The sequence below is a fragment of the Ostrea edulis genome, chromosome 3, assembly GCF_947568905.1.
Source record: "Ostrea edulis chromosome 3, xbOstEdul1.1, whole genome shotgun sequence".
Lineage (NCBI taxonomy): Eukaryota > Metazoa > Mollusca > Bivalvia > Ostreida > Ostreidae > Ostrea > Ostrea edulis.
The window spans coordinates 71553373-71568456 of record NC_079166.1 but is presented as its reverse complement, the minus strand read 5'-3'; the positions used below and the strand labels follow the sequence as shown (position 1 = coordinate 71568456).

At 36.2% G+C, this 15084-nt stretch overlaps 1 protein-coding gene across 2 annotated transcripts; it reads left to right on the top strand.

Annotated features, from left to right (window-relative positions):
• The first annotated feature begins 3203 nt into the window (after positions 1-3203).
• On the top strand, positions 3204-14867 carry LOC125672999 (WW domain-containing oxidoreductase-like). Of its 2 annotated transcripts, XM_048909227.2 has the most exons (8): positions 3204-3404; positions 6011-6096; positions 8803-9010; positions 10601-10635; positions 12764-12964; positions 13424-13574; positions 14079-14205; positions 14692-14867. In XM_048909227.2, exons 1-8 carry the CDS (start codon positions 3329-3331, stop codon positions 14786-14788), a joined length of 981 nt encoding a protein of 326 aa, XP_048765184.2. In that variant the 5' UTR covers positions 3204-3328; the 3' UTR covers positions 14789-14867. The 2 variants fall into 2 exon arrangements, with proteins under 2 accessions (XP_048765184.2, XP_048765185.2); XM_048909228.2 differs by lacking the exon at positions 14079-14205 and having other exon boundaries at positions 3216-3404.
• The last annotated feature ends 217 nt before the right edge of the window (positions 14868-15084 follow it).

The following is a 15084-nucleotide window of genomic DNA, read 5'->3' as shown; positions in this document are numbered from 1 at the left end:
CTAAACCACCGCGACCGCAAGTCAAAGTCCAGAAACGGTTTGATAAGATATATATACAATACATTTCAAAAAGGTATTGTTTTGAAGGAATACTATTTCATCAAAAGGGCCCCTGAAAACAAAATGATCTTTATACATATGCATCTCTGCAGTCGAGGCCTTATGGCATTAGTTATTGCTGTTTTGATAAAAGTAAAGAAGTAGGACATTATGTTTAGCGAATCGATTCCAGCGTTGATATCGGGTCTTAAATCGTTCACTAATCTAGTTTTATAAACAAGCAACACCCAACAGGAAGACGGAAGTACTTTTTCAAAAAAGCCGGAAAATGTTACGAAATTTCTGAGTAACTGGAAAATTATCTAAGGCTCATACGTTTGAGGACAAACACGATAGAAGAAGCTGTCCTAAAAATGGCAAGCATACTCGTTTCGGGCTTATTCCACATATTTTTCACGGTCATAAGAAGGCTTCAAGATTTAACAAAAATGTCTTTAAAATCAGCCTGTTAAAGAAGAAACACGATCGATGATACAGTTTTTAAAAAAACATTTCCTCTCCATCTGTTTGTTTGCCAATCAGTCAGCCCCGCTTCCCTCCCATCACTTAGTTTTATTCCTAGACACTGATCTAGAGTGGTCGTGTAGTTTTAAATGCATATCTATTAACTTTCCTTGAATTTCATCTTAGTTTACCTGTTTTAACAAAGGTTATCGACATTTTGACGTAACATTTTCTGAATTTAAGAGGTGACTTAAAGTAATATCACCCTCCTTTGACATCATACGATCTTGCGAAATCAATGATTCATTTACAATGTAGATCTATGCATGATAGGAACATACATTTTGTTGGAGACTTTTCCGAAAGTTTTTGTAAAAAAAAATCTTGTTAAAGATGAAAAATTTCAAAAGTTAAAATCATATATGAATAATCAATATGTTTTAAAACATTGAATACAATGACAATAACTCTGTTTTCACCGAGTTCTATATCAGTCCATTATGCAATAGATTTCCTTTATTTTTCCCAGACATGTATATTTTTGTGAAGGAAAAGTTTCATGAAATTGTTATGAATACTGTTATATCTTTATAACCTGTTTTTGTAAAATGTTGCTAATGCTGCAGCTGTGTAAGGAAAATTGAAATTTCTGACGTTGATATATATGATTCTGTTTATGTACATGTATGTCTCGCATCTTAAAAAGTACAATGACACACACACACACACACACATATATATATATATATATATATATATATATATATATATATATATATATAATTCAATAAAAAAGCAGGAAAATATACAGTTCCAATATATATATATATATATCACAAACAAACAATTATAAGACCCAACCTTACGTTTACCCCTAGGATCTAAACGATACATGTGAAAATCAATTAATTAATATATAAAGCATTAAATAATCACAACTAGGTACTGGAAATTTTCGCCCCAGCCTGGGGTCGAACCAGCGACGTACGGCACCCACCGCCTAGCAAGATTCCCTAGGGAAGTCGTTGTGGCCGAATGGACTTGCGCACTGGTTTGGCAATATTGCTAGGAGGTGGGTGCCGTACGTCGCTGGTTCGACCCCGGGCTGGGGCGAAAATTTTCAGTACCTAGGTACCTAGTTGTGATTATTTAGTGCTTTATATATATATATATATATATATATATATATTTGATAATTCATTAGTTTTAACTCTAATGATTGGAAATAAATACAATTTCTATACTATTATCAGATATATATATATATATATATATATATATATATATATATATGATAATTCATTAGTTATAACTCTAATGATTGGAAATAAATACAATTTCTATACTATTATCAGATATTAATGCGAGTAGGGAATTACCTTAGGTCAAGTCTTTTCTTTCTTTTTCATTGTTTTCTCAGCACACCCATAGTTATACTCATTGGGACTGTCTTCCGAATAGAGCCCGTTTACAGACGTATCCACAAATATCATAGATCATGAATTCTCTTAAACGTGAAAAGAAAATGTTTGGTACGGATTCTAAAAAATGATTATGATGCAGAATGCCCCCCCCCCCCAAAAAAAAACCATGCGTGTGGAAACACATTTAAAAGATAAAGATAATGAAGCATCATGAAAATCCCGGATGTAAACATTTAGACAACTTAAGAGTTCGGGCATAATTAATTGTGTCATCTTCGGATACCCTTTCCTCGATGCACGATGAGAAAATCAATAACCTGAGATGATAGGTGATTTAAACAATGATAAGCATATTATTCAATGTACAGTATTTAAGCGAGAACTTTTAAACACGTTTACTCGGCCTATGCTGCGGCCCTAGCGACCAGAACGTATTTACAAGATTTCATAACCAGGAATAAAATTCTTCCATTTGTGAAATAGTGCAAAATTTCTGTACGCAATATGAATAAGGAATATCAAATTTCATTTTCCAATTTTTATTTCAGTCTCTTTCTTTATACCCTATCTATAACACTAGATAGATTACGAGGCAGTTTATAGGGTACCAATAAACCTCTGAAAGCATGTAGTACAAAACACTTTTTAATGTTACAGTGTACCATATTTGGACATTATACATAACAATATAGCCCCTCTCGTATACCCCCTTCTTAATACTGCTTTCCGTGGGGAAAAAATAATACGGACGGATGTTTTGGTTCCTAAATACCTTTCCACGCATGCGCATTACATACATAAGGAAACATCACTGTTACTGCAGGAATGTCCGTCAGATAGATTTAAACATTGTACATTGTACTGTCAGATATATCGAAATTTTTACATCCTTCAACCCAACAAAATATGTTTTATTCTGATTGCCTTGTCTAGGCAACATATTTATCTCTGTAAATGCTTTTCAATATATCCCTTCTTTTGTTGATTAAAGCAAATATAATTCAGCGAAAAGAATATTAGTACTATTCATAATGTTTTCCCAAACATAATTATATTGATTTCGTTAATCAAGGATTGTTAAAATTGTTTCATTGCGCATGTTTGATCTTTCTCCCCTCAATGTCTTTTACTAGATACATATTAATAATCTTTGTCGATTATACAAACGCGGAAAAGATATGAATTTATGATAGAGTATTAATAGTTTTTGTTTCTACACCATCGATATACAGGTAGAATATCAAATGAGAAGAATTTGCACAATAGTGGGGTACCGTACATATTCTGTTGCCGTTAACGATAATGTGTAAGAAACTGGGACATACTGAATATTCATGATTTAATAGCGTTAAACGCTGGAAAATGATTCTTTTTTAACAATCAAGTATAAATCATTGATAATGGGAGGATCAGAGTCACTACCTAAGGTGTCACTAACCACGGATCGCGTGGTTCTGGTCACTGGGGGAAATACGGGTAAGTGGACAGTGTCAGTACTACATGCGGGCTAAAATTTAAATGCCCTATTTCTTCCTCCACTAACGTACAATGTAGAACCGCTGAGAACATTCATAACATGTCATTCTGTTTGTTTACAATCGCAAAATTATCTGGCATTTTTTCTCTTCCCTCGAATTCGTGATAATGTATATATTTTAGAATTTATTGGGGTATCTTGTGTAACAGCGCAATGATTTTGAAAGATTAAATGTGAATACATTTGCTTTTAAAACATGCAGAATTAATAATCAATCTCTAATTGGAGTAACCTGTTTTCAATTACGTTGTCTAAGCATTCTGTAATTAAGTGCTCTCTTATACTAGCAGGAACATGTACTGTTGTATGTTCAAACGTTCACCTACAGGAACTACAGATATTCAATTATTGCTATTATTCCAGCCTTAATATGTTCGTTGCTTTTTGATAAAAATATTACTATATTCACAAGTTTAAATTTAAATCAAAAATGAAATTAAGAAAGCTAAAGATGAATAAAAAGTGAACCATTTCTCAGCAAACAACGAACGAAAATAGCGCAAATTAAATGGAATGTGATTGATGTATGATCGGACTGTAAAGGACTAGTGCCCGTAGAGTGGACGGACTGTAGAGGACTAGTGCCCGTAGAGTGAACGGACTGTAGAGGACTAGTGCCCGTAGAGTGGGCGGACTGTAGAGGACTAGTGCCCGTAGAGTGGACGGACTGTAGTAGAGGACTAGTGCCCGTAGAGTGGACGGACTGTAGAGGACTAGTGCCCGTAGAGTGGACGGACTGTAGAGGACTAGTGCCCGTAGAGTGGACGGACTGTAGAGGACTAGTGCCCGTAGAGTGGACGGACTGTAGAGGACTAGTGCCCGTAGAGTGAACGAGGAGCGAACGATTAGAGAGCGATGTGCGGGCGGTGAGTGAACGAGGAGCGAACGGTGAGTGAACGAGGTGCGAGCGGCGATTTAAAACGACAGTGGGATGAAGAGAATACTAGTATTCTACACATGTAAATATCGCGAGTTTATCGAGTAAATAAAAGTTTATTGACTTATATCGTATATTACGCGATAAAATTTACAGACGGAACAATATCATTTACCCGACCGAATAAGGAAAGACTGACCTATTTGACCGACGTGGTTTTTGTACAAGTGAATATTTCATGCATACCCCGATGAATGCTTATTGTTCAATAAACTATGTTTATCATAGGACTTTCTATCAATATAGTCTTTAAAACTTGTGTGCTTTGAGATGAACCCCTTGTAGATTTGAATAATTACATAGGGGAAATCCATGATTTCAGAAATTTGGCAGAACACATTTCAAGACTCAGTCTGACCTATAATTTTGCGGTTTTTGTTTTTTGGGGGTTTTTTTGGGGGGGGGGGAATTTTTTTCCTCTTCTTTTTTTTTTTTGTTTTTTTGGCCGGGCTACGGTGTTTGGACTGTCCACAGGTTACAAGTGCCTGTGTCTGCCATATCATTGTACTGAACGTTTCTCTATACTTAGAGTTGTCAATACATTCATATCGCATGTGATTTTGCAAGATATATGTGTATATTGTGTTGTGCCCCTTTCTAGAATTGTTCACCCATACAGAGACGTCACCATCTTTAGGTGAAGTGCCACAAACTTTGCATAGTAAAAAACATGACACTCAAGGCCATAGAAGTGAGGGTCCTTTATCGTGTCGTGGCACGTTTGGTTTTTATAAAGGCATCCAAAAGGTTTTTAACTGTCGCTTGTAATACTGGAACAGTATCTATGTTACACTTCTTACGTATGACGTGGTGCCGGAACCGAAACATCAAACCTGGGATCTCCCGGTTACGAAGCTAACCACTAGGCCACTGGTCGATTAGATAGGGATTTGTTATAACTGTGTACATAACATGACTCAATGTTCGGTTTATGATAAGAAAGTGTAATCACTATTTGGAATTTAAAGCTGCTGATACATTTGATTATGCCTCATTTGCAGGTGGGAGCTCCGTGGCGGAGTGTTTAGAGCATCGCGCTCAAAATCACACGGACTCTCACCTCTGTCGGCGCGGGTTCGAATTCCGCTCGCGCCGGTTAGTGAGAAAGTTTCCCAGTTTACTTTCGGAAGGTCGGTGGTCTCTTCCCAGGTACATTGTATCTGGGTTCTCTCTTTCACCAATAAAAAACTGGGCGCCATCAGATAACTGAAAAATTGTTGAGTGTGGCGGAAAACATCAATTAATTAATCATTTACAAGGGATAGCCACTCTCTGGCCCTAGCATTGCAATTCCCGATGTGTTCATCACAGACTAATTCATTCTTAGATAATTCAAAGACAAAAAATTAATTTCTATTAAAATTTCACAGCAACATAGAACGGGATCAATATTCGAAATATCTCAATTGAAATATGATATAACGGTATTTCCCGCTATAATCCAAGTACTTCATCATCAAAAACAACAATTTGACGAAAACCTAGAAATTCTTATTCTTTAAATGAGAGACCCGATGGGTCTGCTTTCTGAAGACTAAGCTCTTCCACCGAACCTTGAGACTTGATAGATGAATTATAAACTGTCACCGTTTCTATGAAATCTTTCAGGTATTGGATATGAGACAGCTAAATGGATAGCTATGAGGGGAGCAAGAGTAATCATTGCCTGCAGATCAGAGGAACGAGCCAAATCTGTAAGTGTGGAGTTACCTCAGTAAAAACTTTGAGAGAGAGAGAGAGAGAGAGAGAGAGAGAGAGAGAGAGAGAGATGTAATGGGTTGCGATGAAGTTGGATGGTCCGTAAGTGCGACACTGTACATATATTTGAAAGGTGAAGATAACGAACAGTGATCAATTTCATAACTCCTATAAGCAATACAAAATAGATAGTTAGGCAAACACGGACCCCCGAACACACTAGAGGTGGAATCAGGTGCCTAGGAGGAGTAAGCATCCCCTCAAAATTTGAATTGACACTTTCTTTTAACTTAATAGGGTTCAGTAATAGATGTATTATATGTTTTCACCAATGGGATCAGTATTGAACCAATGAATACTTAGTTGTAGCATCCTGCGCAGTTGTGCTCAAAAGCGCAGGAGCTAACTTCCTTAACCATGTTCTACAATGGAGATTTTCCTAAGCAGACTGGAATTCCTTAAACAAATAACGGTTTATGGTAGATCACTAGTAGAACGTACCAGGGAGGTCCCACTCGTGTCATGGCCGCGTCAAATCTTAGACGTAATCAAAGGAAGTGAATGCCAAACACTCGGCACTAAGAAGTGGAAATCACGGGTCTTTCGGACATTACCTTAAAATCGGAGATCCTGTGTCGGGACAGGCATAAGCATGTTAAAGAACACTCACCGTCACGACCATCAACGTTAAGCATAGGTCTAAAATGTTGCTTCACCTACAGCTGGTGACGTCTATATGAGTGGGAAATTCTCGAAGGGGCGTCAAACAAACAAACCCTAACAAAGGAACAGAAAACCGAGACGACCACATCAACCGAGCTCACAAACAAACCCTAACAAAGACACAGAAAACCGAGACGACCTCATCAACCGAGCTCACAAATAAACCCTAGCAAATACACAGAAAACCGAGACGACCTCATCAACCGAGCTCACAAATAAACCCTAACACAGAAAACCGAGACCACCACATAAACCTATCTCACAAATAAACCCTAACAAAGACACCACATAAACCGAGCTCACAAATAAACCCTTACAAAGACACCACATAAACCGAGCTCACAAATAAACCCTTACAAAGACACAGAAAACCGAGACGACCATATAAACCGAGCTCACAAATAAACCCTAACACAGAAAACTGAGACGACCACATAAACCGAGCTCACAAACAAACCCTAACAAAGACACAGAAAACCGAGACGACCACACAAACCGAGCCCACAAATAAACCCTAACAAAGACACCACATAAACCTATCTCACAAATAAACCCTAGCAAAGACACCACATAAACCGAGCTCACAAATAAACCCTAACAAAGACACCACATAAACCGAGCTCACAAACAAACCCTAACAAAGACACCACATAAACCGAGCTCACAAACAAACCCTAACAAAGACACCACATAAACCGAGCTCACAAACAAACCCTAACAAAGACACCACATAAACCGAGCTTACAAATAAACCCTTACAAAGACACCACATAAACCGAGCTCACAAATAAACCCTAACAAAGACACCACATAAACCGAGCTCACAAATAAACCCTAACAAAGACACCACATAAACCGAGCTCACAAATAAACCCTAACAAAGACACAGAAAACCGAGACGACCACATAAGACGAGCTCACAAATAAACCCTAACAAAGACACCACATAAACCGAGCTCACAAACAAACCCTAACAAAGACACCACATAAACCGAGCTCACAAATAAACCCTAACAAAGACACCACATAAACCGAGCTCACAAATAAACCCTAACAAAGACACAGAAAACCGAGACGACCTCATCAACCGAGCTCACAAATAAACCCTAGCAAATACACAGAAAACCGAGACGACCTCATTAACCGAGTTCACAAATAAACCCTAACACAGAAAACCGAGACCACCACATAAGCCGAGCTCACAAACAAACCCTAACAAAGACACCACATAAACCGAGCTCACAAATAAACCCTAACAAAGACACCACATAAACCGAGCTCACAAATAAACCCTAACAAAGACACAGAAAACCGAGACGACCTCATCAACCGAGCTCACAAATAAACCCTAGCAAATACACAGAAAACCGAGACGACCTCATCAACCGAGCTCACAAATAAACCCTAACACAGAAAACCGAGACCACCACATAAACCTATCTCACAAATAAACCCTAACAAAGACACCACATAAACCGAGCTCACAAATAAACCCTTACAAAGACACCACATAAACCGAGCTCACAAATAAACCCTAACAAAGACACCACATAAGCCGAGCTCACGCTCCACTTCAAGCTTGTGCGTTTACAATTTTTTACAGCCACATTACGTACATGTACACAAACAGTCGTCATTACGTACATGTACACAAACAGTCGTCATTACGTACATGTACACAAACAGTCGTCATTACGTACATGTACACAAACAGTCGTCATTACGTACATGTACACAAACAGTCGTCCTTGCTTTATTCATTGTGTTAACAATAGATATTTTTTCTCAACAATGTTCTTTTTTTCCAAGTTGTAACTTTGGGAAAGTGCAAATTTTTATTGGACATATCTTTGGTATGAGAATATCTTGAATTTTGAATGATCAGAGAAAAATACGGACCATATGAATTAAGTTTTGTGTCATCAATAGATCCACGAACACTGAGAAGATGATAGCCCATTTTGTTTTCATTTATTAAGGCTATAGAAAGAATGCAGAACGAGTTCAAAATGGAAAAATCCAAGGGTGCTCTCGGGCTTTGCTCATCCGAGACTCTCGCTTTGGAGTTCATGACCCTTGACCTGTCGTCCCTCAGATCTGTGGAAACATTCATCAACAATTTCAAAGCGAAAGAACCTAAACTACATGTGTTGTTGTGCAATGCAGGGATTGGTCTACACGAGCAAAGTAATCGATGATCTTAATAATCATGCAAGGAATTTTGAATTACTTATCTAACACTAAGCTTGATTTATATAATCACAGTAGACGATATTTAGTTAAAATCAAATGCATCCTATTGCAGCAGTGAATATTGGTACGCGTATTAATGCAGTTGAGATTATCTGAATATCTGAATATAGTGTTCATAAGGGTGCAATCTCTGCTAATCATGCCGGATTTCGCCGGATTTCTGTTTCACCTTAGCTACAAGTTCTTCAGTTAAAATATTTCAGGAAATGTAATGTTTATGGTTGATCTATTTACCTCCTTGATGCATATTTTTCAAATTGAAGAGTAAATGTTTTCAAAAAGTAATTTTAATTCTCTTCGAAATTTCTTTTAAAGAAAAAAGTTCTATTGTAATGTTTGAAAACTATTTTACGATTTTTTTTAAAATTTAGAAATACTGTTATATAATTTATATGCATATCTGAAGTATAACATGGTTGTATTATTTTGCTAGTTTCACTATTTGAAACCGGTCGCGATAGCTCAGGTGTAGAATGTTTGCTTCGTAGACGGGCGTCCCGTGGAGATCTGTGTTAGAGTAGGCCCTCAGTACCGCGTGTTTGTCGTAAGAGGCGACTACATGGGGTGGCCCTTCGGATAAGACCGCAAGAACCGAGATCCCGTGTCACACAGCAGGTGTGGCACGATAAAGATCCCTCCCTGCTCAAAGGCCGTAAGCGCCGAGCATAGGCCTAAATCCTGCAGCCCTTCACCGGCAATGGTGACGTCTCCATATAAGTGATAAATTCTCGAACGGGACGTTAAACAATATGAAACCAACCAACCCATCGTAAACAGGAGATCGTAAGTTCCAACCCCGCTCGTCATGGCTTGTGCCATAGCCACGTCAAACTCAGAACGTAAAATGTAAGTAATGATTGCTCCTTCGCCAAACATTTGATATTTTATCTAAGTGAGAATTACAAGTTTATCGAATATGACCTTAACAACGGGGGTCCCGTGTCGCACCAGACGTTGGCACGTTAAAGAACTCTCACTACTACGGCCCTAAGCACTAAGTATGGTACTCAACCTACAGCTTCGTGGAGACGTCTTTTAAAAGAATGAAAATGTCTCGACGGGACGTAAAACAAACAGTCAATATTCTAATATGAAAAGGGAATCTGTTTCCACGACAAATTGAGTCCAGGGTTCTTACAATTAACAAATTGCTTGAAAAATTGTCATAAACAATTTACTTCAAATCATTGTGTTAGAATATATTCAGGTGTTTTTTTTCCAGATGAAGAACGATATTTCAGACATCTATAATATATGTCCATTTTACGCATATTTCCTATCATACCTTTATTCTGCGTTACTCCCTGTCCAATACCAAATTCTCTCGCTACAAACCTTTAGGAAATTCTAATGCAAGAAACTATAGGTTTCATCACATGGTGACGAATAACAAGTTTTTGAAGATATTGTACACGAACACTGTTTGGCAAATTGAATTTAGGTCATAGCTAAGTAGATAATACAGCTAATGAGAATGTGAAATTTAATGCAATTCATGATAAACATTTAATAAATATCTTTCAGATTACACCGAGGATGGATTCGAAATTATGTTTCAGGTTTGTATTGAAAAAAAAAAAGATATCTATCGCTTCTTGGTAATGCTAGGACAGTGAAGGCCCAACCCCATATGGTGGTTGTACATATACTGATTCTGATTCTTTATTTTCCTTAAGCTATACAGCTCATCGGTTATAAATACAAAATATTTACAAATATATACAAATAATACAGTAGAGGGTGAGTAGACATACAGATACAATATTGAGGATATAAAATCAATGCATTTCAACATACATATAACAATACACGTGAATAATATGTCGAAGCAAGTACAGAATTCATAAGTTACATGAAGATCGAAACTTTGCAGTCTGTTGTAGGAACTTTCCTAAATTATTGAGTTCTTTTGTATTATTTACACTAAGAAGCTTTACTAATTTGAAGACACTGGGTTTCTTGTAATAAAATGTTTTGATATATTTAATTCTTAAACCGTTATAAAAAGGACATTTTAAAATAAAATGAAATTCGTCTTCTAACTCATTTAGGTTACAAAATGTACAAATCCTATTATTTCTTGAAATATTTTTATGCCTACCCTTCTCAATGTTCAAAGAGTGTGAAGACGTCCGAAATTCTGCTATATATTTCTTTCCATTGGGATCAATCGGTTTTTTAAGATAGAACTGTAAACAAAAATTATCAATAAGGTGTTGATATAAAAAACATTTTGGTGAATTTACAAAAGATGAAAAAATATTTTGCTTATATATATCTAACAATTTTTGTTCAATTACCTTGTATGTATTCTGGCCAAATCCCGATTCTTCCCATAAATATGTTAATCCCAATTCAGACAATTCTTGTTTTATACTTACAACCCAACTGTCTTTATTCAAAATCATGTAATCAAAACATTCTTTTAAAATACAATTATTTGTATTTCTAAGTTTTAACCAGTATTTAAAAATGCACATTTTTCTTCGGACATATAGAGGTAACCGTCCTAATTCACAATAGATAACATTGTTATTTGTACGCTTACTCACTCCCAATAACTTTTTACAAAACATAAGATGAACCTTTTCAACATCAGGTGCCTTGTGAAAACCCCAAATTTCGCATGCATATGAAAGAATGCTATGTACATAAGTATCGAATACAGAATATTGTGTTTCTACATTAAAGTGATGGCTTTTCAATGTATTAGATATTGCAAACAACGCATTTCGCCCTTGTTCAGCCATATGCTTTTGTGTTTGTAAAAATTTTCCATTATAGTTAAACAACATTCCCAAATAGTTAAAATTATTGACAACTTCAATATTATGATTATCATAAATCCATTTTTTTCATTATTCTTTATAATGCCCCCATTTGCACTGCTAATGCAGCACAATAGTAGGGGCTATGATTAGTCAGACTCACTGGTGTTATCAACACAATACATTATAAAAAAGACAATGATGATCATTAATCATTTATTGCTTGGATTCACATTCAATTCATTTTTTCGTAAGTGTCATGACAATATCCTATTTTCTATACCTCGTTGCTTCTCAGACAAAAATTGGAACAGCTACGGAATGGCCATACAATTTGTGACGTCAACATTATTTTTAGTGTGAAAGTGTGGTGTCATTCTGAATTATTGCCAAATGAATCACGACATATAGCAAAATAATGTCAAAATGTATATATATATATATATATATATATATATATATATATATATATATGTATATATATATATATATATATATATATATATATATATATAATATATATTGAAAATATAAACAAGATTTAAGTACTAAAATATATGGCTGACCCATTCGTTACGTTAAATAGAACAGTCAATGCACCTTTGACCTTGATGACGCTCCATATTTGGTAATGATTACACAAACAAGTGGTACTAAAAATCCGGATCGAACTAGTTTGCAACAAACATGATTTCATTGCATGATGAAAGCAATGTCAATTTCAAAAGAAATATAAAGTAAAAGATTCAGTGAATGTAAAAATATATGCCTATTCATACAGCGACATCAGTGTAATATCATCATGACGTCAAATTGTTTTGCTAATGATTTCACTGACTGCTGTGACATGCCCTCCTTCCTGTTTCTATCCCAGTCTCATTAGGATTCTCTTGGTCGATTGTTCAATCTTATACTTTAGGTGAATTACCTAGCCCATTTCCTCTTGGTTGCCAAGCTGTTACCTCTAATGCTGAACTCGGGTGAGGATTGTCGGCTTATCTTTGTTTCCAGTGAAGCACATCGCACTTCCAGCTTTGATTTAGATAAAGCACAAGGAAAGCACCATACGAAAGAAAATTTCAAGAGACTCATGTATTATGGAAATTCTAAACTTTATCAGGTATGTAGTATGGAAATTCTAAACTTTATCAGGTACATGTGTGTAATAAAATGTCGTCAATCTGTAGGATAAAGAAAATGCTTAACTATATTTGGATAAATTTTTATCGTCACCATCCTTACAGTATAAATCATCATCCATTTTCAAACTTACTGACAACGCCTTTAAACTTTATTTCAAGTTGTAGTTAGAGCATAGTAAATTTAACGATAAAGCCCATTCAACAAGAAAGAAGAAATATTAATACCTATCATAATATATGATATGTTCGGGAAAGGTTTCTAGATCTTGAAACTAATCCTTATGGAGGGGGAAAGATAACGAACAGTGATATATATTCAGTGTATATATTCATACAATAAGATATGTTTAAATCTGTGTGATACTGGTATGTTTTGGTCTTATCGTACGTGGTTAGTAATGCAGAATCTCCTTACTTATTCGTTTTCTTCTTTCTAGATCATGCAGATGTATTGCTTAAACAGGCGACTGCAGGTGGCGAATCTAACTGTAAATAGTTTACATCCCGGGCTTGTGAACACTGAGATCAACAGGAATTTTGATGACATGAAATGTCTTAGTTGTTGCTTTCGGTTAGGAGGATCCCTCGGTTTGTTTGTATTCCTCTATAAACTACCTTATTAAAAAATTATCCATCTCTTTTAAATCACCATCAAAACCTGTCATATACCTGGTTCAGAAATGAGCTTATTACTGAACCCTACTCAGGTAATTTTTAAAGGTGCGCAAGTGAATTGAAAAAAGTTGAGCTCAACTTAATCCTAGATTACCTCGATTCAGGCTTAAGTCATGCCTGTGCTGGTGGCCATATGCAAGTAGGTTGATCAAAGTTTTAGAACGTATATAGGTTGGCCCATATTCATGAAAAAGCTTAGTAAATCACACAACATATCATGTTTCCAAAAATAAGATATTCTATTATTATCACACAATGATCAGGATTGATCCAATCCATCACAATGACAACTTGGAATAGCTTATAGGACAATGTGCACAAAAGAGCTGATAATGTCATAGTTCCATATTCAATCTAACATTAGGCAACATTGACTTAAATATCATAAGGTCAAACGTCGTACATCTATTTGGACAGGTATGATTAAAACTCCGTTTCATGGCGCTAAAACATCAATCAGTGCAGCTGTAAACCCACAATTCAAAGATACAAGAGATGCTTACTACATTGATATGAGAATAGGCCGACCAAACAACCTGGCGAGGTATCTAACTTTCACTTGAGGGAAACGATGGTTTGGTTTTCACTGATTTTGGAGTTATCTTCATTTTATGGAATATTAACCCCTTATTATTGGGATAATGTGGAATCATCTTTGTTCATGGGGGATTGATGTTCGTGGATTTCGTGGGTCACTCTTACCCACGAATTTACGTGTCCTCGAAACCAAGTAGAGTTATCTCTCCTAGTGACTTATCCACGAAATTACGTCCCTGTGAACCAGCAAAATTTTGCTTACCCACGAACATTGGCCCCCATGAATTAAAATGATTCCACAATATCTTTAACATGCTGATGAACTATGATTTAACTTCCATCAAATCATTTTTCTTGATACTTACAAAGGATGCATGAAGCGTCATAACCAAATTCTAAGAAGATTTGAAATGATAGATAAGTTTCTGGTTGATGATAATTAGGCGACAAAATACTTGGCAACTATATTTTGAAAATTTTATTTGTATTTTAGAGACCAACGCAAGCAAGAGGCCCTCTGGAAGTACTCTGTGGACTGTCTGAAGGATTTCCTAAAGGAGGAAGATTTACAATATTTAGAAAAGCCTTGAAAATTTCAAGATATAGTCGTTCTATGTTGCATACAGCTTTGTCAGATTCTCGTTATGATTAAATTAATTTGGAATGTTCTGTTGGCGTTTGTATTTTTTTTGTATTTGTTAATGATACCTTCCTCGTATGGATTGCGGGTCGTGACGAGTACGGAAAAGGACAATCTAGATGTTAGACCTTTCTTGGCACACTGGTTTTGACTACGAACAACTCCGTTTACCTGATCAAGATATAGGTCTCACGGTGGGTATGCCTGATTGACAGGGGATACTTGTTCCTCCTTGGCACCGGATCC